The sequence below is a fragment of the Aplysia californica genome, unplaced genomic scaffold (assembly GCF_000002075.1).
Source record: "Aplysia californica isolate F4 #8 unplaced genomic scaffold, AplCal3.0 scaffold00022, whole genome shotgun sequence".
NCBI lineage: Eukaryota > Metazoa > Mollusca > Gastropoda > Aplysiida > Aplysiidae > Aplysia > Aplysia californica.
In genome coordinates, this window is record NW_004797292.1 from 2,273,177 (window position 1) to 2,300,738 (window position 27,562).

The 27,562-nt window shown below is 38.8% G+C and overlaps 1 protein-coding gene across 1 annotated transcript in view; it reads left to right on the plus strand.

Moving 5' to 3' along the window:
* LOC101846401 (transcription factor Dp-1) overlaps positions 1 to 17,346 on the plus strand; it is a 19,864-nt gene extending 2,518 nt beyond the window's left edge. Inside the window, exons 2-12 of the mRNA XM_005090844.3 lie at positions 5,118 to 5,260; positions 7,276 to 7,342; positions 8,739 to 8,845; positions 9,108 to 9,214; positions 9,868 to 10,039; positions 11,160 to 11,303; positions 12,011 to 12,079; positions 12,546 to 12,694; positions 14,245 to 14,411; positions 14,985 to 15,066; positions 16,717 to 17,346. Of these exons, the coding sequence (XP_005090901.1) occupies positions 5,118 to 5,260; positions 7,276 to 7,342; positions 8,739 to 8,845; positions 9,108 to 9,214; positions 9,868 to 10,039; positions 11,160 to 11,303; positions 12,011 to 12,079; positions 12,546 to 12,694; positions 14,245 to 14,411; positions 14,985 to 15,066; positions 16,717 to 16,927 (1,418 nt within the window). The 3' untranslated portion in view covers positions 16,928 to 17,346. The remainder of the gene's footprint in view (positions 1 to 5,117; positions 5,261 to 7,275; positions 7,343 to 8,738; positions 8,846 to 9,107; positions 9,215 to 9,867; positions 10,040 to 11,159; positions 11,304 to 12,010; positions 12,080 to 12,545; positions 12,695 to 14,244; positions 14,412 to 14,984; positions 15,067 to 16,716) is intronic.
* Positions 17,347 to 27,562: the final 10,216 nt, after the last annotated feature.

Here is a 27,562-nt window from a genome sequence, read left to right on the forward strand (position 1 = left end):
GGTTACCCAGACCCAGGGGGGCATATATATATCATGATATATGTGCTCCCTGTAACGCCACAGATTTTCTTTTACCCATGGGGGGCAGGCCCCCCTGGAACCCCCTGATTGGTCCAAAGCACGTCTTTCCATTCAGAACAATCGGATTATATTTCAAAAACTAATACTTATAATTTGCAACGGAAATGAAGTTGATATATGTGTTCAGCGCATTTAGTTCAGTGTGTTTAGTAGAAAATGGACAACTGGTAGGCTCTAAGTGTTAGACGGGAGTGAGTGAGGGTAAAAAAAATACTGTTTCTGATTTTTAGACTCTCTGTAAAATGCAAGAATCTAGATTCTAGACTTTGTACATCTAGAATCTCGGCTGGAGATCTAGACATCTAGAATCTAGAGATCTAGACTCTAGCTAGATCTAGATCTTGATCTAGATCTACTTCCAGTGTGTGAGCAAAATTCCAGCAATTGAACATTAGGCCTAGATCTATGTAAAGTTGTGTTACTTCTGTTGTATGGCTTTTCCGGATCGAAGTGGCGAGCTGTACTGTACTTATAAGTATGGCTAGTGGCTAGGCCCTTCTGACCGAAACCTACTGTGGAGTAAACAGGCCTCATTTGATCTAGATCTAGTAATTATTCAGGTTTAAAATACATGCATGTCACTTTGTTAGTAAGGTGCCTTTTTGTTTCGTCTGAAATACAAGTGATATATTACAAGTAATTAAAGTATTGCTAACGGTAGAAAAATCTAGTGTTAAATACGACAGAGTTACACTGTGACAACTAACGCAGCGTTAATTGCGAGAGTGAACACGGAACTCTTTTGTGTTGATGATTCACATCATCTCTACTATTTCCCAAATATCGAGGCAACAAATATTACAACAAAACATCAGCAGCATACAACAGCAACAAAAACCACTAGGGGCAACAACAGCGACAACAACAAGAAACGAGCTGCAACTGTCTGTTTATCTGTTAGTTTTGTGTGTGTGTGTATGTCTGGGCACTCGTGTAGAATTGTGGTCCCGTTTGTTAACATGACGGTCATTGTGGAAGTAGATAAATCATCTAGACCTAGAATTAGAGATCTCCAGATCTAGGTTCTAGATAGCCTGGATTCCTAGATAATCTATCTCTAGATCTAGAGATATATATTTTCTAGACTATCTAGATTTAGACTAGATATATATAATTTTCATTCAGTTTATGTGTCGGTGTGTGTGTGCACATGTGTGTGTGTGTGTGCGAGTGCGTGTGTGCATATTTTTGTTTTCTTTTTAAATTCTTTTTTGTCACAGACTCACTTTGTCGCAATTTACGCCCCATTCATTGTCACAGCGTCACTGTCGCAATTTACGCTACCGCACATGCCTCATTAGTTTAGTAGTAATTATTCAGGTTTAAAATTATGCACTGTCAGAAAGTGAAAGGCTCCTTTTGGTTTCATCTCAAATACAAATATTTTTTACGTATTGCAAACACATAAAGCTACAGCGAGCACCTAACACACCTCTGTGATTTGCCCAAATATAGATCAGATGACGTATTTCCGTCGTCTTCCTGGGCTTCCCCCAAGACTCTAGGGCTTCCTTCGCCAGTATCTGTTGAGTAGATCTCGCCGTCTTTGGTTTTTTGTTGTATAAATTTGTGTTATCTTTTATACAACAATCTCAGTAATTCTTGTTCCATAAATTTACCTTCTCCTCAAATTTGCACACACACACATACATGCACACATATACACGCACACACACACACGCAAAGCAGACCCGCCATGATGAGATCTAGTCAACTGGCGAGGGAAGCCCTGGAAGACGACAAAAATAGATGGCGGAAATGCGTCTATATTTGGGCCAATCACAGAGATGTGCTAGGTGCTCGCTGTAGCTTCATGTATTGCAAACTAAAAATTTATTTACAAATCAGTAAGCCTATTTTTTGCTGTTTGTCTAGTAGGGCTAGCCTCTTCCTTTCCGGATTATCCTAAAATTCCACATGTTACGAATTAATTGTTTAATGGAACAGGCTGAGACATTGCCAGTGACCTTGATCTGACATCACATCGTCTCCCTGTCACCCAGTGTGACTGTGGGGTGATGAGACTGGTATGAAAAGTAGGTTCGAGACCTACTGGACACATGATCTTCTTCATGTCTAGGTTATCACATATGATGTGTGTTCCCTTTCCCTAAGGTGGTAGGTCTACTGTGGTAAATTTGTGTTTTTAGACCCGCACGCCGGGCTAAACTTTTTAACGTAATTTTTGTCGCAGAACATAACATATGGCCACTAAAACCATTGCAAATGATAATTGTTTTCAAGGAAATATCAAACCTCATTGCAAAACATCAAATATTGGTGAAATAGGCCTACAGTGAAATCCCCCAGATTTTTTTAGGTCAGAGGGCATGATGAGGAGCAAAAGTATTACTTCTGGAAAAAAGAGAGAATTAATAATTGGTAGTTAGGGGTAAGCTGTAGGCTAATAAAAAAAAAGAAGCCCACTTGTATTTACAGTAGTCTTGGGTAGGCCTGGATAGTACAGTTGGTAGAACATGGCTATAGCAGAACTTTTAGTTCCAGACGAAAGATCCTACTGTATGTAGGCAAGTTTCCGCAAAAGGAATGCAAAGGGGAATTACTGGAAAGTCACACACTACACGTCTCCTCTTCATTTTAAGTGTCTTTTTGGCCTGGCCTAGGGCTATGACCATGGCACATCATTTTTGGGGTGGCTCACGTAATATGCGTCTCTCCCCACCATATCCCTCTGCTGCCTTCTCCACCTTACTCATCACTGGACTGGCCAGTAACAAAGCCGCAACGCTGACTACCTGTTTGGAGCCCACTACAGTCCCCCCACCCCCAACCCCGGTCGATCTTCAACTTTTAAAGCCAGTACTCAGACTTGTCCAATGATAGACTGTCAACAACTAAACCAGAAACAGAACATTGAGGTAGATCTTTAACGATGGAGCTTCAACCAAACAATTGTCTTCAGACAAAAGGTTTTAACGTGACTTACAGTAAGGCCGGTCCCAGAGTGGCTCTGTGCGTCTGTGTCTGAGCCAGTGGGAGGCACGCTCGATGCGTATCAGCCCAGCCGCACTGTGAGTTGGTGTCTGTAGGTGTGCAACTGACGGGTCTGCCTTGCTATTTTTAGGTACTGTCTGTGTAATCTATGCCATTATAATGTATATTTTTAGGTGCGGCGCCGCTATCGGCTATTGATATTAGTTATTGACTGTTGAGATATTGGAATGTCTTTAACTTTATTTGCTGTTGGGTGAAAAAAGAAAGGGACGCTTTCGCCCACACCCAATTTAATAAATCAAGAGCGAAAACACAGATGGGTCATGGCTAAGCTGTATCCTCAACTGTGTGATGATGAGGATAAATTTTATAAGTCGAGAGATTCTGAGGTAAATACTGTAAAATCTAGATCAGATGTAAATTATTTTATCTAGAATCTAGGCCTTTCTAGGGACATCCCTCTGCATCTCAACTCGTGAACTATCAATCTAGATCTAGATTCTAGAGATTCCAGAAGTGCACAGGCATACAAATGTAAACAGTCGAAACTAGGTCAACCTCTCGATTCGAAATTTTAATGTATGATAAAGTGAATTTCTTGGGATTTTTTGGTCAAGATGCAATTTCAATATCTAATAGCAAAGCACCTAATAATACTTACTTCTTGCTGATTTTGATGACCTGTGAAGAATTTCAGTCGAAAATATACACGACGTGAGGTTGCGAGCTAGACGTGTTTTACAACACTGCGGGTTAGTACGTCTTACGTGTCGCGCTGCCCAGCTGATAACAGACAGACCACACAGCGACGCTGCTCAAGCCCTCAATAATGTATACATTCATTTGCACGGTGCAAGCTAGGGGATCTACAGGTCAGACCTACAGAGCCACTCTGGGACCGGCCTAAGTCGTAGGTCTTGGTGGGCTAAACACAATGCTGCCGCTGACCATCAGTATGTGTTGGCTTTTAAAATGATCATAAGATAAAGTGAGACTTTTAAGTAATCATGTTATTGTCCCTAGTTTTCAAAGTTAAAAGTCATCCAAAACTAAAACGTCTCCACAATTGTTTTTCAAATCCCTCTTTAGGAGTGGTACAAGCGAACTTTCCAATATGTTGACGAACATCTATGAATAAGGTCATAGAGCTTGTTGAAATAGTTACTTTGAAACACTGCATGGTTTTCATATTGTCCTTCAGTGATTGACATGGGGAGGTTCAAAGTGCTGTTTCAAAAAAAGGAATGCATGACATTCATCATTATGAGGCAAATGTACCACTAATTATATTATAAACCACCTGGATGTTTTATTTATGGAAGCTTAGTTATAATCTAAGTTGTCAATAGAATGTTTTCTTTCTATTAGGTTCAGTTGTGACTAGGTGTGTTTTTTGTTTAGTTTGATCATCCAATTTGACCAAGACATGTTGATAAACTATTGTTTACCAATTGCTTAGAGGTAGAGTTTCTTTGTCAATTAAAAAATGATAATTTGACAAAATGATAAGTATCAGTAAAGACTGGGTTATCCAAAAATTATCTTGCAATTCGTCTCAGATATTTCTAAGTAATTTCAGATAGCTGTAGAAAATGAATCTGGAATTAGGAACTTAGCATTTACTGTTTACTTCTTATTCTCACTCTAGAGTAAACATTGTGTTGAAATGAATTTTGACGGACTTGAAAAGATTGACTTCTTGTTGAAATTGCATGTTGACTTTTACTTGTTTTGTCTTCAATACTGAATATTGTACAACTGTTTTAGTGGGTGCTTGATGGATCCTTTGTTTTGGTGTCCTTCATCTTGACTACTCAGTGTGAGACTGTCATTTGAGTGTCATGCATCACTTTCCGAATCAAAAATGGCGTATTGATGAGTCTTACACAGTAACTTAAACAGTTGATCTGTTTTCGCAGTGAAATTAGATCGTTTTCTAGTTTTCGCTGTACTGTATGATACTTCAACTTTCATCAAACGGACCATTGCTTCTCAGTTGTGTGAACTAATACAGTTATGAAGATTGTGTTGTCTGTTGAAATTTTACAGAGAAAATGATTATTTCTGTTACTGTTTTTCAGGTACTGGCAGTCCGCGTAAATTTACCCCGATGACCCCGTCCAAGGCAAGCAGCAGTGGAGCTAGTAGTGGTAACGGTAACCACAGTAAAGAAGACTTCATGCAGTTCTACAAGGAGTCTGGATTGGATTCGCTGGCGCGAGATGTGAGTGAAAACAAATTCCTGTTGTATAATAAAAGTGCTGTTGTAAGTCAATATTTTTGAAAATAATGTGCTTTGACTTTTAACATTGTTTTGGCCATTTTCCTGTGCCCCATTTACAACTTACAAAGTGTGTATTGCAGTATTTGTGACTGCATATTCCCCTACTATTTTGCTACCCTAGAATTACAAAGTTTCTGTCTGCTCAGTGGGAAGGACTTAAGGATTTTCAAGAACATGTACTGGGATCAAACCGCTGCAGTAAGAATAGAAAACGACATCAGCGAATACATACAGATTAAAAGAGGAGTCAGACTGGGATGTGTACTTTCTCCAGACTTGTTCTCCATGTAGAGTAAAAAATATGAGACATATAGTAGAAATGCCAGCAATCTTGAAAGGGGGACATTACGTAAACAATCTAAGAATTGCAGACACAGTCCTAATAGCATAAGATGAAGAACATGTACAGGATCTATTTAATGTCATCGTACAAGAGAGTAACAACACAGGCCTTAGCCTAAACATCAAGAAAACTGCCAACCTGCAATATCAAAATCAATGGTACCGCCCTCAAACAAGTACATTTTAAATATTTGGGGACCATTATATCATCAGATACGAGATGTCACACCGAAGTTAAAAGCCGCTTTTGCCAAGCAAAAGCAAGCTTCCACAAAATGAAACAGATACATACAAACATTAACCTGTCTCTGGAAACAAGAAAAAGTACTGAAAAGTTCATCGAGCCAATCCTTTTTATACGGGTGCAAAGCATGTACATTCAATAAACAGCTGGAAAGAACAATTGAGGCAACAGAGTTGTGGTTCATAAAACTTTTGCTGCATATCCCGTAGACAGCTAGAAAAACAAATGAAGAAGTCTTGGTTGAACAAATTACAGATGACAACCATATGCACGCCAAATTAAAAGTGGGAGAGACAGCGATATGTGAATGTGGACACGACCAAGAGGATGCCAACCATATCCTTCAGCCCTGCCCGCGCTACGCCACCCTTCGCGCACAGACGTGACAGAATGTGGCTCCCCTTGAGAGAAAGCTCTCTGGCAGTCTCTCAGAGTTGAAGCGAACTACACAGTTTGTACGCGACATCGGACTGACTGTCTAGCTGCTGTAATCGAGAAAGAGGAAGAAGAAGAACAGGTGACAGCTTATGACGAATATACGAAAGTGACAGGCAGATTTTTTTGGACACACAATGTGGAAAGAAGCATTAGAGAATACAGGCATGTTTGATGAAAAGAGAGGCAGAGGGAAAAGATACTGGAAATGTTGACAACATGGCTGGGAACAGCAAGACCAACAGACACCATCGCTGCAACGCAAGACAGAGTGAAGTGGAGGTCCATGATCACCCCCGCCAGTTGACAAGGCTCCGGATGATGATGGTGATGATCTGCTCAGTACCTGAGAAATTTGATGTTAAAAATTTTGAGTTTCACCACAGGTCAAGCTTTTTCGAATGCAATTCTTTAAATATCTTGATAATGACTCCGAATAGTCTTACTATTTTTATAGAACACTGAGAACATTTGGTTTCTGACTTCGTGGTCAAAACAGCCAAAAACATCAGAACTTTGTAATTCTAAGGTAGCCATTTGTATCGTTTCAATCTGTTTGATATTTGGACCTGATGATTTACTAGTTCACATTTAGTTTGAGTGCAGTTTTTTTATTTCACTGAGGGGGATGGATATTTTGGCAGACCACAGTGGATTCTGGGAGGGATGGACGGTTATTTTGGTCTTGCTCTGAGTCGCTGAAAAAGATTGTGATTAGCTTACAGCCGTATTGTTGAGTTCATATATATAAGTGTTTTGTTGTCATTTTGCCCTGTGGTATTTTTTGGGTAAGGAACTGCACAATACGTTAAAGGCAAATTTTATATAAGTTTAATTTAGTCTTTTTTCTTTGTTTCTCGTGGAACATATGACAACTTCTGCAACTGTTAATTACCTTTGACAGGGAATGCAATAAGTTTTGTCATTATTGCAGGTTGGCATACTGGATCCCACAGGTGAAATCAAAGGTTTCAGTGCTGAACAGCAAGCTACATCAAAACGTAAGTGTTATCCTTTCAGTTGCCATCACTAGTCCAATATTTGTTTGATCTCTCTCTCCCCATTTCTTTTTTTTTTTTTCAACTGGTATTCAACACAGAATGCATGGTAATGTCTATAAAAAAAACCCCGCAGCGAATCCTATTTGTAATCTCATAAGGAAAGGTCAAAAAGATCGAACAAGTCCAACTGTTTAACACTTTGCCCCCACGGGACGCCTATTGGTGATGGTAAGAAGCTGTCTCTTTTCCCCACGGGACGCCGATCGGTGGCGGTGTGATACAGCAACAGAAATGCTTTTATCACTTTTATAAATTTAAATGACTAGCGAACACAGAGGGAATGGACGTCTCTAGCTTGTTCAGATGAGGTGCTTTGACATGTTGTCATGTGAGTGCTTTACCCATAGCACAATTGATTGAGCACACTTAGGTGCCTGGCGAGTTCTGTGAAAACTGCCTGCTTTGAAGTGACTGGCAGGTGTTGCTGTTTATTAATTCAAGAAGTGTCAGTTGAAGTTTTATTTTTAGTTATTTAGCGTAAGTACAAAGGACTTTTCATTGAATTGATTCATAAGTGAGGCCAACAGTGATGAGACATCATTTGACGCATTGAGGATGATTTAAAAGCTTTGGAGTTTGGACTGAAGTTTAAGTACTAAGTTCACGGGTTAACCGAACAAGGCACCACTATTAATAGAATAAACACACATGACCAATAGTTTCGTTCACAGAAAAGTTTCATTGATTTATATGTTTTTTAGAAAAACGCATCTAACTTTTCTGAAAGTATTTGCTTTTTATATAGTTTTAAATGAAACAAGAAAACATCTGCATAAGCCCAGGTCATTCAGTGCATACAATTTTGTTTTTACTGAAAGGCAATGGAATATAGACAACAAATAAAACAGCATTGCAGAAAAGGTTGCCATTTTCTATTCTTTTACCATGACCGGTTTTGGGTTCATACTATTACTGTTTTATTTTTATGATGATTATCTTGTCATCATAAAAATACTTCAGTGTGTTTACTCAATGTCATTCTTGCAGCACAGGTTTCTGCTTGATAAAAGTAAAGTTGTGATGTGTGCTTCAGACCAAGATAATTTTTAAAAAATCTCTAGTAATGATAAATTTGTTATATATTGTAAAAGAAATCTGTAATAGTGGTGATTAATTATGTATTGTATAAGAAATGTTTAGTGATGACATTAGGTATGTAACCTGTGCAACAGCTTCTGCTTATCTTCCTTCTTTTGTTTTGTAGAAACTTGTGCAGATTTAGTTTATTTGTCCGATTGTTTAGAGAGTAGCTTTACTTCTTTTCTTTTCCTTTCCCTTTCTTTGTCAATAACAAGTGTATAGCAGCGAGTAATATGAGCCTTCCGTAATATTGCAGCCATCCAGCTAGTTGCAGTTCCCATCGCCCAGTCACCAAGCAAAATGTCTCCGTTCAAGATAGAACAACCTCACCTTCTACCCAAACCATCTCTTACTACACGACAGGTAAGAAAAGTTGCTTCAATTACTGGTTGCAAACATGTCACCATTGCTTGTCTTTTGTCATTTTTGTTCTCTCCCTCATGCTAGGGTTTCTCAGTTCTGGTTATTTGGGAATAATGGGTGGTCTTTACTTTTGGCTACATTATTTAGCAAAAGGCAGTCCAGTAAATGTTACTTAGCTGAGGGTACTTGTAGGAACATGAATTTCTGCTATCAGTTAAACTTGTTTTTTGAGATCCTGTATACATTATTTTGACATTTTCAGATTATGACCTCTCCTGCAAGGCCCCAAGTTATTCAGGTGGACGCCACATCTCCATGGTCTGCAAGAAAAAGGGCATCAGATTTCATTGATGCTGACTATTCAGCTGAGTATGTTACCTTTACAGTTTGTATACAGTTTGTATCCCAACTAACGAAAAGTTAGTGGAAATTTGGCTTGGTCAAAAATAAGCTAACAAATTGTTCATTTTGTTTCTTTTTGAGGGCTCTCAGGAATGAGTCATATGGTCGTCTCAGAACCATTTTGTCCAAAGTGCTTTTCAGTAAAAAAGGCACTTTGGACAAAATAGTTCTGAGGCGACGATATGTCAGGTCAGTTGTAGAGATGTGGGCCTAGTTTGATGAGTCTGTTACTGAGGCTCATTCAACAAGCCCTAGTTTTTTCCCTTTGTCGCTCGTCCCTGCGTTCACCTAGATTGATCATTGTCTGAGATAAATGCTCGTGAAAGTGTAAATTTAATTATAATGATCATTGATATCAATTGTATAGTGTATAACCCCACTCTACAGCAAGCTCTATGCGCCTCACACTATATTATTTACATCGGTTGCCCTGGGTTGTTTTTTTAATTGTTTAGACATGTTTAACTGCTTTTGAAAGGATGAATATCAGTCACAAGGGAATATTTTTTATGCTAGACTTGGGTAAATTTTAAATAATGCCCTCAATGTTTCTTTCTGCTTGGGAAAGGGGGACTTGAGTAAATTTAAATAAATATCTTCAATGTTTCTTCTCTGCTCAGGAAAAGGGGCAAGAAAGGTGACAAAGGAGGCAAAGGTCTGCGTCATTTCTCCATGAAGGTCTGTGAGAAGGTCCAGATGAAGGGTGTCACCTCCTACAATGAAGTGGCTGATGAGCTGGTGGCAGAGTTCAGTGACCCCCTCAACATGTTGTCGCCCTCCGATGCTGTCATGGTAAGTTTTATTCTTAAGTTATGCTTTATGCCTAGTTTGTTTGGGGTTTTTTTTGTGTGTTTTGTGATAAGTTAGAGATAAGTAAGAGTCACACTTTACTCCCATACACACACACACACACACACACACACACACACACACACACACACACACACCCCACACCACACCACACCACACACACACCACACACACACACACCACACACACACACACACACCACACACACACACACACACACACACACACACACACACACACACTCACACACACACACAGGTGGTGCTACTGACTGGAGTGTCTCTAGGCCATTCCCAAAGGGGGGGACATTAACCTATTCTTATGCACAGTAGAATTGTAAATGGGCAGATTCATGATTGTCATGCTCATAAGTGCCTGAACTGCAACAGGGAACTGCTGCTTCTTCTTTACCAATCCTTACTATCGTCATTGTCCTCTACTTCTTTTGTATGTATATCACACTCTTGTTACCCTCTATTTCCGGGGTGCCTTGATAGTCGAGGCAGACTTTGTCATGTTAAAGCCAGAAAGGTGAGCAGAGTAAGCCTGATTCCCTGTATAGACTTCTCTGTTGACATCCACCCCTTGGCGCGCATATGACCTTATGAAGTTGCGAGCGTCGTAAAAACTCCACTAAAACAAAATTTTACTCACGTGTAGGTTTTGTTGTTATTGTGGTTTGGGGGGAAACATTTTGTAATTAATTTTTCTGTATGATGTTGGTTTCACTTCTCTTTTACATTCTCCTTGAAATGTGGGATTATAAAATTGTTTTGTTTTCTTTCTCATTTTGTTTTGAAATCTTTTAAAATAATTAATGATAAGTTGGAACGGTATTACTATCAAGTATTTTTTTTTTTTTTTTGGTGGTAATTTCCTTTTTTTAAAAAATATTTCGCAGTATTAGTTTACTGTTTTACTCGTGTTACATTTCACTTCTAGGGATGGTGGTTGGGTTTTTTTTTATGTGCTTTGATAAAATAAAATTCAATGTGCTATCAATTAATTTTGTTGTTTTCCGGGGTTGGAGAGAAACTTTTGTCATTGATTTCTTACATGTGGTTCACAATTATTTTTTTTATTTTTTTTGGTCAATGTCCAGCCATATGATCAGAAGAACATACGACGCAGAGTCTACGATGCCCTCAATGTACTCATGGCCATGAACATCATTTCGAAAGAGAAAAAGGAGATCAGATGGATTGGCCTACCCACCAACTCGGCTCAAGAATGTCAACACTTAGAAGTAGGTGTATTCACTAGTTTGACAGTATGTTTTTGTGTGAAATTGCTTACCTAGGTCGAATATTGAAATATTTCAGAACTAAAACTAATATGCAGGGTAATTAAAGAGCTTGCCAGTTTAAGGGGGGGAGTAGCATGGTGCCTATTTTCCCCAGACCCTAGATTAGTTTCCGTAAAGTTGGCTCTATGTCAAGAGCATGCTTTTTATGCATCCAGATTTTGAGCTCTGTCAAGAAAAAAAAGATCATGCAAAATGTTTTTCCAGTAGTAATCCTAACTTAATATTGGGGGGGGTTTGTTTTTTAAAAGTCTGTGTGTTGAGTAAACACTGAACATACTACTTAGCTGAACAAGTTTCAAACAATTTTTGTGTATGTTGTAAGTAGACTAATGTACAGAAACACATTCATTTCTGCCATAAGCGAACAAAACGCCTTTTTTCATTTTGGCATAAATTTTTTTTAATTGCTTAATCAAAAGCCCAATCAGTTACCCTACTAATGTGAAAAAAATCAAAGTAAAACTGACTAGTTTTTAATAAATTTCAATTAAAAGATTTCGAAATCACCTTTTAAATGGGGTTAGGCTGAAGAAAGAAACCCCTCTTTTTCTCGAAACTGCTGTGAAGGGGAAAAAGGCGTTTTGTCAGCTTACGGCAGAGTGTTTCATCCTGAACTAATTTTTTAAATTATTATTTTCTCTGCACAGATTGAAAAACAGAAGCGGATTGAACGGATAAAGCATAAAACACAACAGCTTCAAGAGCTTATATTACAGGTGAGTGAATTGGCTCCTGTGAACTCCGCTGATATCATATCTGCACTGCTTCTCTCTCTGTTGAAAGAGGGTAGCTATAAAAAGTTCTGCTTCTTCAATGTCATTTTTGCCTTTTCAAATTGCAGTCCTAACTTTCACTGCAGTGATGTGCAGAGAGGCATGCCTTCCTTTAGAAATATTATTTTTGTCGTGAAAAAAATGTTTTAACAAAGAATGTAATGTTGTATGTTCTTGGAATTCAAAAAATGTTTGGGAATGAGAAAAGTAGTGTTTTTTTTTTAATGGTTCATTCTTTCGTTTTCTTTATCTACAGTAGTGCATGTTATGAAATTTGTAACTGATTTTGCATGTAGCCATTCAATCATACAGAATTTTTTTTGGGGTGTGTTAAAATGTTATTCAGTGTCTGTTAGATCAGTTGTATTGTGTATACTCATAGTTGCATTATTTTTTATTTTTTTTTCAGCAAATTGCATTTAAAAACTTGGTTCAAAGGAATCGTGATCTGGAGAAATCCCAAGGTCCCCCTGCATCAAACTCTGCCATTCAACTGCCTTTTATCATTGTGAACACCAGCAAGAAAACTGTCATTGACTGCAGCATTTCCAATGACAAGTAGGTGGTTAGGTCATGCTTGCAAACGTGTTGGTATACATGTCTTTAGCAGTCTTCATTCATTTTCAGGGTCTGTTTGTGAACGCGTCTTGTCCTTTTTTCAAGATTGTAAAAAAAATAGTTTGTTTTTTTTTCAGTATGGGATGCTATGATCCAAATGTATGAATTGTGTGGATTGTGTTTCATTTATGGTTATTTTGATGAATCATTTGACTAGATCTAGGTGCAAACTTTTTTAGGGTTTGATCAAAGATGATTATTTTTTATTTTCAAATTTTATTCGCACCCAACCAAAAATGTTATTGCATAATCATTTCTTACAAGAACCAAAGTTGAAAAATACACAAATAAACATTACAGAAATCATACTGAAAATTCCGGTGTATAATGTGTTGATATTTATTTGAATCTGTGGCCCCCAAAGACCTTTGAACTGCGCATTAGTCATCATCTCATTTCGCAATCCTGAAAAAAATTAGTCCTCAGGCCAAAAATAATACGTAGCGAATGAGTTAAGAAGTCACATTTTCAGTGTTAAAAAAAGTGGAGCTCTGATGAGACAAAAAAGCACAGAGGTCGCGATCTGATGATGAGATATCAACTGTGTTTGTTGTGCTGAAACTGACATAGACTGAAGTAGCTCATCACATTTTTGAGATTATGAATCCATATGATGAATCAATCAATGAACTCTGATACCGATCAGTACTGTAGTTTTACAGAAATTTGTACATCCTGAAAGTTGTGTTCTTGCTGCGCCCACTGCCTGCGTGTACACCCCCCCCCATGTGATGTTATCTTCCCATCGTTTCATCTGTCTGCCTTTTAGCCTCCCTCCTTGTGCGGTTCTCTGTAGGGTAGTCTTGGCGAGTCCAGATGATCATGTCATGTACCTACACCACTTCAGTTTTTGTCTTTTGGATGAAATCAGGAGGTCTTCATACGGCATGCGGGTGCTCTGGTGTGGTCTGCTCCTTCTTTCCTATCAAACACCTATCATCCTTATCTACCCTCCTTCTTTTTTATGTTTGTTACGGTACTCGCTTGTAACACCTCTAATCTTCTGGCGCTCATATGACCTTACGCAGTTGCGAGCGCCGAAAAACCTCTACTAAAACAAACAAACAATCATACGGCGTTATGGTGTTTCCACTTCTCGTCCTCACTACTTCATTGGATGTTTTCTGTACAAGACACAAAGGGGTCTGTGGAAACGTCTCAACTTAAGTCTGTGTATCTTTCTATCCAAATAGTTGCTGGTGGGTGGTTGGTGGTGTTCTGGTGCAGTTTGCTCCTTCTTTCCAATCAATCATCTATGGTTCTGATTTCTCCTCCTTTTTTGTTGTGTTACTCTCTTGTAACACCTCTATCTATTCTTCTGCACTTATATGACGTTATTGTGTTACAAGTGTCGTCAAACTCTTACTAAAACTAAACTTAAATGGTTGCTATTAAATGGCTTGTTTTTGATTTCGTAAAAAATTTTGTTTTAGAAGTACTTTCATACGTAGAAATTACATTTTTCACAATTTTTTTTTTTCCTGTTGTAGGTGTGAGTACCTGTTCAAGTTCGACAACACATTTGAGATCCACGATGACATCGAAGTGTTGAAACGCATGGGCATGGCATTTGGTCTTGAGAGAGGCCAGTGTACACCAAAAGATTTGCAACGAGCCTCCAAAATGGTGCCCAAGTCCCTAGAACCATATGTTATAGGTAAGTTATCTGGTGATAAGAATGTATGTGTGGAGATAAAAATCCCATTGATCTGTCCTATTATATTTACTAATAATACTAACACTCGAATCGTTTTCTTTTATATTGAGCCTTAGGACGTACACATATTTTTATTGAAATTAACTATACTCACACATTTTCACATCTTTACTAGATATCTTAAGTACAAAACATATTCACCAAGATTATGTGCATGAGGTGTAAATGTTTGCTTATCTTCAAAATGACTCTTAAACTACACTTACATTACTGTAAACAAACTGTTAACAGTTTTTGATCCTGTGACCTGTGGTGTGGTCAATGTAACAGCTTTTTAATTTGAGATATTAACATTATAAATTAGTTAACTTGGAGGTGACATTTTTTTTGTGTGGAATGGCCTTGTTGATGTGAAAGTTTTGGGTATTTTTTATAATTGTTTCATTTTTGACAGTGTGCTCCTCGCTCAACTTTGAAGAGTGTTGTAAGTTCATAAGCTGTTTATAGAGTAGGGACTTTGTCTTAACTACTCACAACAAAAATGTCTTTTTTGCCATTTGCTCCCTTGTCTAGATATGGCCAATAACTCCAAACCGTTTCAATCAAGTGCTGTGCGACCCATTGACCCTTCATCTGCGACAGCACAGCAAGCACGGTAAGTACGACATGTAGTTGGCTGACTGAAACAAAAATTCGTCATTGTTATTTTGAACACATCTTTGGGATTTTGTAACAGTGTTATTATTTTGGAAACGAACTGAGATACAGGAAGCCAGATGTTATTCAGCTCAAAGAAATATGGAGAAGTAGACTGCATGGAATTTCCGTTTGTTACCTGAAGGGAAGTGCCAGTACAAATTTATTGAAAACTATGTTTTGGCATGGAGTGAAATTGATATACATTCAAGAGCCAGTCACCTCGTAAGCTTTACAATGCACACCAATGCATCTCAGTAGGTGTTTGAAAGTTTGGCGAAAATGATGACATTATAGGTTGGCATAACAATAGGGAACATGAGCATAAAAATGCCTAGGAAGTGTCTTCACCAGAAATGGGCACAGAAATAAAAATCGGAATCCCAAAGAGTAAACATGTCAGTTACTGGCTGTCTCCTTTGCTAAAGCATACTGGTTTTCAAGGGAGGCAAAAACCCAATTCACCATCTCTTCTGTTCCAACTTCTATTTGGTGGCTTTTAAGGACAAGCGGGCTAACCCAGATTTCGTGGTTTTCCAGAAGTTTGGTTTCATTGGTGTGTATATTTGTTTGGTTATAGAGAAAACTCTCCTTGTCTTTTAAAGAAACCTAATAAGGATCCAAAAACTTTAAACTTCGATTTTCTGAAAACAACATTTCTCGGTTAAAAGCGACCATTTATGTTCAACTTGAACCCTGACCAAGCCTCTCAAATTTCAAATTATAGCATAGGAAAAGGGAAGCAAACTAACAGTGGTCAGCAGGCCCAGACACTATGAGGTTCAGAATGCAATCGTTAGAGAAATTGTTGTAACCAAAGGTAAGAATCCCCTAAAAGAATAAAGTGGGTTGGGCACCTCATTCTTTTACCAATGTAGGCCTACCCTTCAGCCGAGCATGATACAAAAATTCAGTGGCAACAAGTTATAGTCATTTGAAGACAGCAAGTGAGATCCTTATTTTTTATTATATTTGACTTACTTTATGGTTGAGATGAGAAAGTACTTAGTTGAACCAAGAGAGAGGTTGATGGTAATCACAACTTTAATTTCTCATTTTCTCACCACTTGAGGTTGACAAAATGCAAGTATACTTCACTTTACCTTTCTGATCCAGCGGCCATCTTCGGCCTGTTGATACGGCAAAGAATTTACAGGTTTTTAATAATTAAAAATGCAAGTATAGGAGACTAAAATTCAAACAGAGGAACCTTCTTCATTATCTTTAATCGCACTTTATTGTGCTGTGACTGCAGATGGAATACCTACCGTTGTTGTGGATGGAGATTTAAATACTGTAAATGGTGATTATTATTTTTTCTTCTTTCTAGTTTGGCCTAGTAATGTTCTTCAAATCATTTCTGTCGGTGGTTGGCGGGTGCCCTGGTGTGGTTTGCTTCTTCTTTCCTATCTAACATCTATTGTCCTTATCTCCCCTTCTTTTTTTTATGTTTGTTTCTCTCTTGTAACACCTCTAATCTTCTGGCGCTCATATGACCGTATGCAGTTGCGAGCGCCGTAAAACCTATTCTAAAAAAGACTAAACTAAAATAATTTCTGTGTACGGTATCTTGTTACATGTCAGCGAGCGTGTCCCATGTTTTGTGCAGGTACCAGCAGCAGTCTACCTCACAGTCATCATCCAGCAACTATGTCAATGTGATGGACACCATGGATGCTGAGCTTGTCACGGCCCTGTCTCGACAGTCCAGCTCGGGATCCTACGACCAGAACTACAGAGCAGCTACAGACACGCCCTCGGTGTACTCGGAGGACGAGGAGACAGACTCGGACCGATCAAGTCCGGTGGAAATGGGATGATTGTGGGGGGGTTGTTGGGGGTGTGTACTTGTTGTAGGGCTGAATATGAGGGAGAAAATGTCTTTGAATTAAATGTGGCCTTTATCAGAATGTGTGCTTGTTGTTTGTGTGTCTATGAATGTTGGACGGTGATAAAGATTCGATAGATTGGGGGCAAAACGGGGGAATTTTTTCATTTGACGGTTTGCATGTGTTATTTTATTTTTGTCATTTTTTGTGCGTTGTAATTTTGTGCATTGTGTATATCTATGTGTGAATGGGTCTCGTGTAACGCTGTTTAATTATTTAGTTTATTAATTAATTTTTATTCCTCTGTGGTTAGTTTATGTATCACTGTGAAGGCATTGGACGGTTGTCTGCTGTACTGAAACCACAGTTTGTTTATTTGCTGGGCATAAAAAAAAAGTGCTGTGAACAGATTCTGACTTGCTCGATGTCTCTATGAATGCAATCATTTACTGTTCATTTAATGTCTTCCATTCTCTTCTTTAATTTTTCACTTTTGTTTATTCAGCATTGTCTAAACCGAAATCACAAAGGGAGTTGTAAAAGAAATTCGGCATTGGGCAGGTTTCTGCTTTTGACCAACTTGGAAGAAATGAATGTCAGCGACGGAGTCTTTTAACAATGTACAACTGACTTATAACGCATCACATCAAATAGTGTACTGGAACGTAGTTACATCAATTGCAATGGGTTCTGGACAGGCTTAAAGTTGGGTGAAGCCCTTTGAAAGGCTGAAAATCAAGAAGGAAGGAGAAAAGTGGTGGCCCGATCATTCTTGGTGCCCGAACGGTCATCTAGACCAAGGGATAAATAGTAAAAATGTGTGCTGAGGTCTGTCAGTTCCCCAGTTTGCAATGCGTTGCACGCCTTTGATCCCTCTCATGGCCATCCTCGAACTCATCTCTTTCCCTTTCTCCTCATCTGTGCCCTGCATGTCACTCTGGCTGCCTCCCACATTTGTGTCTTGGCATGAAATGTTCAGAAGTTTGGGGGGGGGGGGGGGGTTGGGTAAGTGTTTTACGGGGCTCGTAACTGCATAAGGTCATATGAGCGCGCGGGAAACATTAAGCTTTTTTTTAGTTGGAAGGACATTTTGAATTTTGCCCGGGTGGCGGCCGAAGCCTACTCTTATTGATTCTAGATCACCATCAAGGGATCTTTAACGTGCCGCAACTTGCACACGGGCCCTCCGAGATTTTTCACCTTGTCCGAGAAGGCTAGGTGTTGATCTTTCCTACCAGAAGATCAGGGGTGTGGCTGTAGACAGCAGTAAGAAGCAACCAAAGAGTAGCATTAGAAAGGCTGCAGAAAGAGGCAGAAGCCTAGAGGAGGGGCAAATGAGGTGAAGGGGTGGGGGGCAGAAAGTGGAGACGAAAGCAGACAACAGATCATTGCTAGAGAGCAGGAAAGGAGGTGAAAGGAGACAATTTTAGAGAAGAAAATTTTTCGGCCGAGACCTTTGAATGAGAGGCCAACACCTTAACCTCTAGGCCACAAGAGCCCCCCGTTCAGAAGTTTGTCCGAAAGTCATTATTGGCAGGGGTTAAGATAAGGTAAAAGCATGCTGGTGGGATCAGTGGATAGCATTTGAGCTTGAATCTGGATTTCTGAAGCAGGAGTAATTGTATGTCTGTGCCAACTTTTGATGTTGCTATTGCTCTGGGAACAACATCATAGCCCTCCGGGCAATGCCATACATGCTCCATTGGTAATATGGATGTGAATAGAAACGTTCTTCATTGACAAGTTTCCATCTAAACTGGTTGGGCCATAGTTAATTGAGATATCACATCGTGTTTTCACTTCAATCTAGGTAACTTTTTGTGTACTTTAAGATGTCAGTGCACGTAAACCGGTTCTTATATCTTTCTTAGTGGGGTTGTGTCAAGGCTGTCCAACTGCTCTGCAGTTAATGCCTCTTTCAAGAGAAGCTGTCCCTCTCTCACTCGTTTTTTTTTTTCTTTTCTTTTTTTAATCAATTTGTTCAAAGTTCATAGGATAGATTTTTATGATATCATGAAGGCACATTGGCAAGGTTTGTTTAAGAAGTTGACATTGCTTACATTCCCTTTATCTTCACACTGCTTTCTTCTTGTCCGAGGTTTGGTATTGAAAGAGTGAACAGAAGACATGAGAAACTATTGAGGAAGCTCATCCTTAAGGCTGGTCCCTGAGTGGCTCTGTAGGTCTGACCTGTAACTCGCTTAGCGCGCGCCGTCTGCGTGTCAGCACAGCCGCACTGTGCGTTGGCTTCTGTGTCTCCTGAACTTTGAATACTAGCCTAGAAGTACACACGCCTACTATTGTAAACAGACAGTCCAGACAGTCGACACTAGGTCAACCTGTCAATTTGAAATTTTAATGTAGGATAAAGTGCATTTCTTTGGATTTTGTGGTCAAGTGTTGATGCTAGCATCAATATCTAATAGTAAAGCACCTAATAATACTTACTTCTTGCTGATTTTGATGACCTGTGAAAAATTTCAGTCGAAAATATACACGACGCGAGGCTGCGTGCTTGACGTGTCAGACGTGTTTTACAACACTGTTGAAAAGCACATCTGACGCGTCGCGCAGCTCAGCTGACAACAGACAGACCACACAGCGAAGCAAGCTCATGATAATGTATACGTTCATTTGCGCTATGCGAGCTATGCGAACTACAGGTCAGACCTACAAAGCCACTCTGGGACCAGCCTTCATGTGAACAAGAACAAGAGTCCAGAAAGAGCCATGCAGCATCGGCGTGACTAGACACAACAATCCGTCCACCCATCCATTTGTCTTTGTATACTGGATGCTGCTGAAATTGTGGTTCCACAGACATAATAGAAAACATTTCAGTACGAGGAAAGTGTATTGGAATATTTTGTGCAAGTAGTCTGAGCTCACTCCCTTAAAAAGAATCAAGAGGACTTGAATTTAATTCCGTACATAATTTTGTTACTCTTTCATGCTCCCCCGCCCCCCCCAAATTTCCCCAATCATAATTTTTTGCTCCTTCAGGCGCCCCCCAAGGTTCCTAAAAAGGACCTGAATTATACTGTGTTTCTAGAACTCTTTCTTGGTCTACAGGGTTTTACGTCTATAATTCAAAATGATCATTATCATGGATGGAAGTCATTTTCTTGCTGTGGGAGGGACCACAGAAAGACATTATTGTACAATTAATGCCTTGCATAAACTGTCTCTGTATGGATATTTTAGACCTAATAAAAGCCGGAAAACTCGAGTACATTGATATTGTGAATGCGTATCATATGCTGCCGCCAAGTTTCACCCAAAAAGGAACAGAATAGAAGTCACGGTGCTGTTGCAGTGGAACACTATATGTTAGGTTGGATACAGCTGCTCTATTTACCTTCATTCCCATATAATATGGTATCAAATCTTTGTGTTCAGACAAACGTAACAAATGTATTCATCCATGTTCGGGTAAAAAAAAGTAAAAAATAAAACGTATGTTTGTCCATACTGTCATCATAAATTGGCAATGCTATTGTTTATTCACTAATTACTAAAGGCTAGAATATTTAAGTGAACCCGAGTTGTAACATTATTTTCACCTTTTGTCTCTGGAGTGTAAGTTCAGGATATTTCGTTGGAGTCACCAAATCTGCGTGTTCAGTGTCTTAAGGTGCTATATATTCATATTTTTTTTATTATTGTAGATGGAGCTCGGAATGAAACCATTGACCTTTCTGACTAGGTGTTTGCTCGAGTTTTGCAGCCAAGGCGAAAAGGATGAATTAAGAGTAAAGTAACTATGAGCGTGAATGAAAGTTTCCGTGTTTGGAGTTTGACAGATTTCTTGTCTTTTGAAATTCTCACAGAAGTTTCTTCTTGACTTGTGGATTTCTTGTCAATGCGGAAATTATTTTATCAATATAAGTTTTGTTTTCCTTAGACTTGAAGCTGTCCTCAAATTATATATCACTCCAACTTTGCAAACATAAATCACCAGCCTGAAGCCATATGTCGAGAAGTGAAGCAAAATTCAACCGGGATGACTTTGACAGGAACATGTGATGTCATAATTTGTGCATATGTTGTATCCGATACAATGTGAAGTTCGATGTACGGTAGTGAACTTTGTACATTCACCAAATGCGGAATCTGCTTTGAGTAATGGAAAATAGAATAAATCATTGTGAAATTCGCCCAAATTTATGATTAACATCAGACCTAATGAAATACCTTAGCGTGCAAGAAGGCCCAACAACTGACCATGTCTTCAGGTCAGTAACACTGCAAGAGTTGTACATCAATCCTTCCTTAGACGTTTACAATATTATCTAACGAATCAGTCCTTTTTTCTTATCTTTCTCGTGTTTTGTAACAATTAACAACTGTTGGGGGAGGAGGGGGGGTATGGGGGACAAGTATTTCCAGTGGGTCTACAATCTTTTGTATAAATTGTGGTGGATGAAGGCTGGTCCTTTTGAAGATGGAAGCGTAGCAAAAAGAAATTGTTCCTAATGCTTTGTTGTTTGTCACTTGTTTTGTGCTCAGCTGTTTTAAAGTTCATGTTAAACAAAAACCCTTGCTAGTTGCATTCATATGATCTGGGATTTTTAGTTAACTCTGTACACGAGTTCTTTCCTCAAATTGAGGTTGAAGAAATAATACTTATAAAGTTTATACATCAATGGACCAGAAAAGTAACCCATGTGTGAAGCACTTTTGTTCTATTGCGATATGAATTTGTAGGTAAACCTGTTTTATTTTCACTTTTTCAGAATAATATGTCATGTTCACTGAATTTTAGTAAGTTAAATAACTTTCAGTGTGTGCACTTTGAGAAATATTTTTAAAATGCGGCCATTGTCACATTGCCTGAAAAAAAAACCTGTAAACACTGCCCAAGAATTAGCCAACATTGTAGGCTACACAACATTGTGGAAACTGATGGTCTATGTTGCAGACCTGCTAAGTAATTCGTATACTAAAATCGGAGCCCTCCCATTTTTATTTGCCCGTCGAAGAGGGAGTCCACAGTATTTCTTCCTACAACTGTACGAGTTTTGTGTAAACTGCTGTCTCCCAGTTGGTTCGCGTACTTGATCTCAATGCTCATGTTGCGAACCAATGCTATTCATGTCATGTGCTCTCTCCACCAGTGGGTAAAAAACCAGCGTGCCTTCACTCTCGGTTTCTCGTTGAACCAGTGTTATTATTGTTCAGTATTTTGCATGCAACTTTGGGATTGCCTCCCGCAGTATTGCGTTACAGTTTTGTGGCGAGTGCAACATGGACAGTTCTATGGTATTAACAATGTGGATACTTCCATATTGCTGGGAAACAAAAAAGTTGTATGTCCAAAATACAAAGGTAAAAAGATTACGGGCATTGTATGTTTGCGTGTTTTTCTGTAAAGAGCTACCCAAAACGTATCGCTCGGTGATCTTTGAACATCTGCTTGGAAAATGTTACTTTCACTGAAGTTTAGGCTTCTTGTAAAATTTCTCGTCTGGGTGTAATGCCTTCATCACATTTACTATGTTGTTAGTGGAATAAACTATTACTTCACCAATTATACTTTTCTTCACTAGTGGTTTGTGATGAGTACACTTTGTGTGGATGTTAACGTGCAGAGCATCCTTCAGATCTTTGTGGTTCTCTTATGGGGTTTCAGTGCAGATGAGTGGTTACCCTCTGTACTATACGTATAATATAGGGCCTAAAGTAAAAATATAATAGACAGAAGTGAATAGAAAACTAAGAGCTCACTTACTTGGGAAAATTTGCTCAATACGGAGACAGCTCTTAGCCTCAGCAGAACTATTTTGCCCTAAGTGCCCTCTTTACTTTAGTGCACTCAAAGTGCCCTCTTTACTTTAGTGCACTCAAAGTGCCCTCTTTACTGTAGTGCACTTTGAACAAAATAGTTTTGAGACGATGAGCTATTATATATTGATATATTGGTAATGCGTGAGTGGAAATTGAGACATGATAGAGACAAGAAAATGAAATGGCGCAAAGTGAGGGGAATGTGAGCGTATGTGGTTTATAATCTCTCTTCTCTCTTGCCCTTTTTAACTTGCCCAACAACATTTCTCCAGCAAAGCCTACTGTGTGGTTTATGATAACGGGACACAATAGTTTGTGAAGAAAAGTTAGTCGCTGCACAAACTGCAACATTTTTAAACTGATTGTTGAATATGGAATAATAAAAATACTTGCCCTTTTTGCCCATGGGTAAGGTGCGGCATTGTCATGTCAGCATAGACAGTGAACTTGGTTTTTTTTTTGAATTGCAGAAATATCTACTGTTTTTGTAGTATAAACTAAGTTAACTAAGTACGACGAATTGAATGACTACTACTACTTGGCTGGCGTCTGTGGTGTACTGGTTAGGCTCTTTGTGTTGCACACTGAAGAAGTGGGGAGAAATATTTTATTGAGTGTCTCGTCTTTCTGACTGCTAGGAATACTAGTGATGTAGTGTCTCATATGGTCGCTTTTGAGGACGAGCGGGCTAACCTAGATTTCGGGGGGTTTCCAGACACCTTGACCTACTCCAAAAGTGGGCATTGTCCTACCTATAGGAGAAGTTAAGTTTCACTGGTGTGAATATTTGTTTGGTTATAGAGAAAACTCCTTGTCTTTTAAACAAACAACAAGGGTCCAAAAACTTTACCTTCAATTTTCTCAAAACAGCATTTTTCGAGATAGCCTCCTTGTGCTTAAAAGCGACCATATAGTCATAAAAAAGCCCAAACTGATGTGGTAAATGGTATATATGTGTAGGCAATTTCTGAGTATCTGTCTTTGGGAACGTTCACAAATGACGTCAGCTAAAATTTGGCAAAAAATCACACCCCACCCCCCCAGTTGATGTCAACCAAAATGTACATGTACGTTTAGATAGAACCTGTTGTAATCTAGCTTCTAGCAGTCTATGCTATGGGTCGATAACTGTTAATTTTAGGTTTTTTGAGGAAAAAAAAATAGTATGGTCCAATTTAACTGTGTTAATTTCAAGACAAGAAAATGTGGTCTATAATATTTTTTCTTCCTTTCTTTTCATTTCTTTTCTTTTTTCCCCAACCTTTTAGAGCATCATGGTTAAATTCAACTTTATAAGGAACCCCCCTCTCTGAGCTGTTGTCATTTGTGGACAGTTCCTTTTTGTTGGGACGTTGTGTCCCTCCTTGGTTCAGGTTGGCCTTGAAGTTGAAGCAGCTCACCTTTTAAATAAGTTGTAACGAAAGGGGCGTAAGCCATCTACAATCAATTTCTTTTTCTAAGGGTGTAAAGTGCTTATTTTCATGTTTACAGAATTGAATAATTTCAAGCCTGACTCTTGGAAGTGGGTCTCGGGAGGTCTGTTTGTATTTTTGTTAGCTAAGCTAGAAGATAGAACCATTGTCGTTCTGGTTACTGGTAGAGATCTGGTAGGGGAGCCCTCAACACAGACCTGCCAAGTATTAGGATCAAATTAGAGCCCTCTGATTCTGATTTTTTGTTTTCCCTACGATGAAGAAATGATCAGATGAAAAACTGATCGGATTTGCATAAAATCTGTTCGTTTTGGTTTTTTTTTTAAGATTTAGATTTCGTTTTCCTTGGTTGTACGACAATATTCTGGAGACTCTGATTTGTAGGGAGGTTTTGAGGAGAATTCCTACCTTTTGTATGATCATGGAGTGGTTAGCAGGTCTGGGTATATAGTATGTATATAGTTCAAAGAGATGATGCCTTCCTATTCCCATCCTCCTGGAAACATTGCTGCAGCTGTCTGTCAAAGGAGTTGCCCACCAGATTATAGTGACAATTTGATTTGTTTCCTCCCTTGTGCTTTGAAACTTTGAATACTACTTTACTCTCAATCTCACACACACTTAGCCTTAACCGCTTTGTGTCTCCCATGACAGTCGCCGTTCATCATTTTTTATTATTCAGCGAAGGAAGCAAGATGCTGCTGTGGCATACAGTGCTTGTCACACCTTGCGAAGTGCGAGGACCGTGATGACGAATGCCTCTCGTCATAGTTTGTATTTGGCATACTATTTCTTCTATTATTAGATCAGGGTTCGTACGGGTCTTGGAAAACTTGGAATTTTGTTTTTATTTTCCAAGACATGGAAAACTCTTGGAATTTGGGGAAATTGGGAAAATCTATTATAATAAAAATATTTCCTTGAAGTTTTGAAGATCTCAACTTAACGCATTCTGAAGTGTACCATATTGTATTTTTGCATGCTGAATGAAACATTTTCTTCCAGAATGACATGTTATTTGTCTTGGAAAAAAGAAATCTGGTCTTGAAAACTCTTGGAAAAAAAATCTCCTGCTCAGTATGAACCCTGTTGTGTTAGACGCGCTACGTAAACTAGTTTCAGATTCACATTCGGTGATGTTTTTTCCATATATGAAGAAATCTTTTCCATGTAGAGATAGTAATATTTACAATCCGGGTCTAATTAAAGGTACTAACCAATCCGTCACTACTCTTCTTTGTCCCTGAGGATCCAAAACTGTACCCAGTGTAGCACGAACTGACCATGTGCCACAAAGGGGTTAATAATAATAATAATAGATAGCATTTGTATAGCACATATCCCCGCTCAACAGCAGGCTCTATGCGCTTTACACTATATTATTACCCCAGAAGACCATAGAACACTCCGAAACATTCTCAGCTTCCCGGGAAGCATACAGTGCGAGCAGCCGATTAAGCGCTCAAACACTAACAAACTGACAAGATCTTTTGCTGTCTATAGCCGGGTAGGCTACCCATTCCCACCTGGGTGAAGTGAGGAAAATTCGTGTAAAGTGCCTTTCCCAAGGACACAACGTCGGTCCCTTGACGGGATTCGAACCCACGACCTTACGGTTGCGAGTCCGAGAGCCTAACTACTAGGCCACCGACGCCACGGTTAAATGACATAGCCTACTTCTGCAGGTAGTGTACAATGAACTCTGACTTTGAACATATATATATATGTCGATATTATACACCTTTTTTTATGTACTTATCCACCGCTTAGTAGTGCAAGACTCCTGTTATAGTACTTATAGTACATCCTTTTGAAAAGTGACATAGGTCGGCATTTTGCACAGCAGTTGGTATGATTTTGTTTTTTGCAGTCTCTGTACTTATTTAATTGCTAGAATTGTTGTGCTTTTGTACTGTTGACTCTTGAGTATGGTCATTTTGCTATACTTGCTGATGGTGTGTGTGTATATCGCCTCTATCTATATGTCAGTCTATCTGTCTATCCATGTGTGCATCCATCCCTCCCTCCTCTCTCTCTCTCTCTCTCTCTCTCTCTCTCTCTCTCTCTCTCTCTCTCTCTCTCTCTCTCTCTCTCCCCCACCATATATATTGTGAGATATAGAAGCAAATTTGTAAACACATATCGTCTGCTTAACTTAGTGTATGAATCCACTATTTGAGATGTAGTATCACAAAATGAATTTTCTATTATTACCATTTTTTAAAGTTTTAGTAGAGGTTTTACGGCGCTCGCAACGGCGTAAGTTCATAATATGAGCGCCAGAAGATTAGAGGTGTTACAAGAGAGTAACAAACATAAAAAAGAAGAAAGGAAGATAAGGACAATAGATGTTTGATAGGAAAGAAGAAGCAAACCACACCAGAGCACTCGCCGAACACCCATTATTACCGGTATACTGCAGTCGTGTGGTGAATGACCAGATCTCTTCAATCCGAGAGATAGTCAGTTTCAGCTTTGGTCTTTGTACAAGTTTGCACGTACGCAGGTGCCAACCAGTACCTAGAAATCGTATTTTAAATACGTTTTAGAGGGTATTGGTGCAAAATTCCATTTTCGTTTTAGAAAATATATGTAGGCTAGTAGACTCTGGGGTTTTTTTAATATTGCTCCTTAAGGACTCGCAATTGCGGGGGGAAAAAATGAACTCTCAAGACTGGATTTTGTGAATAATAATGAAAACAAAACCCACCAGTCCATTGGAGAATTGTTTTGCTGGATGTCAATTTTGAATAACTTGATTTTGTCGAATGCAGAGAAGTCTGTACGAGTTGTTAAGAACATTTATTTGCTTTGTGGTTGACCTACTATCGCTTTTTTTTACTTTTTATGTCTAAATTTTGTTGCTTGGAAAGAAAATGGGGGCAGAGCTTTATTTACTCAAAATTTAAAAAATCAAATAGTATAGGAATCTGAAGTTCTTCCAGATGCTTGGGTTTTTGGGGTTTTTCCAATTTTGTTTTTGTCTCTGTAATGAGCCTGTTACTGTTCTGCATTCAGCTTTAGTTTATTGCTCTGTATTTTCCTTAATGTGTTAGTTGGAAAAGATTGCCTCTTTGTCTTATCTCTATATTGTTCAATAGGTCTTCTTTCACTCGTTGTGTATCACAGAATATTGTTTATATGTATGACGAAGATCGAATACGATATCTGGCAAATTGTACTGAGTGATACTACATATTCTGTTCAAGAATTTTCTACCATAGTCCATCATATGTCATCTTTATTTATTTACCCCCTCCGACAGTCACCTATTTTCTTGAATGTGCAAGAAAATATTATAGATGTCAAATAAACCCCAACGCAAAATTGATTTACATCAATGGTTATTAGGAACAAGTCCTTGAGGTATAAAGCTATTCAGAATGGAAATGTATTTGTATAAGTG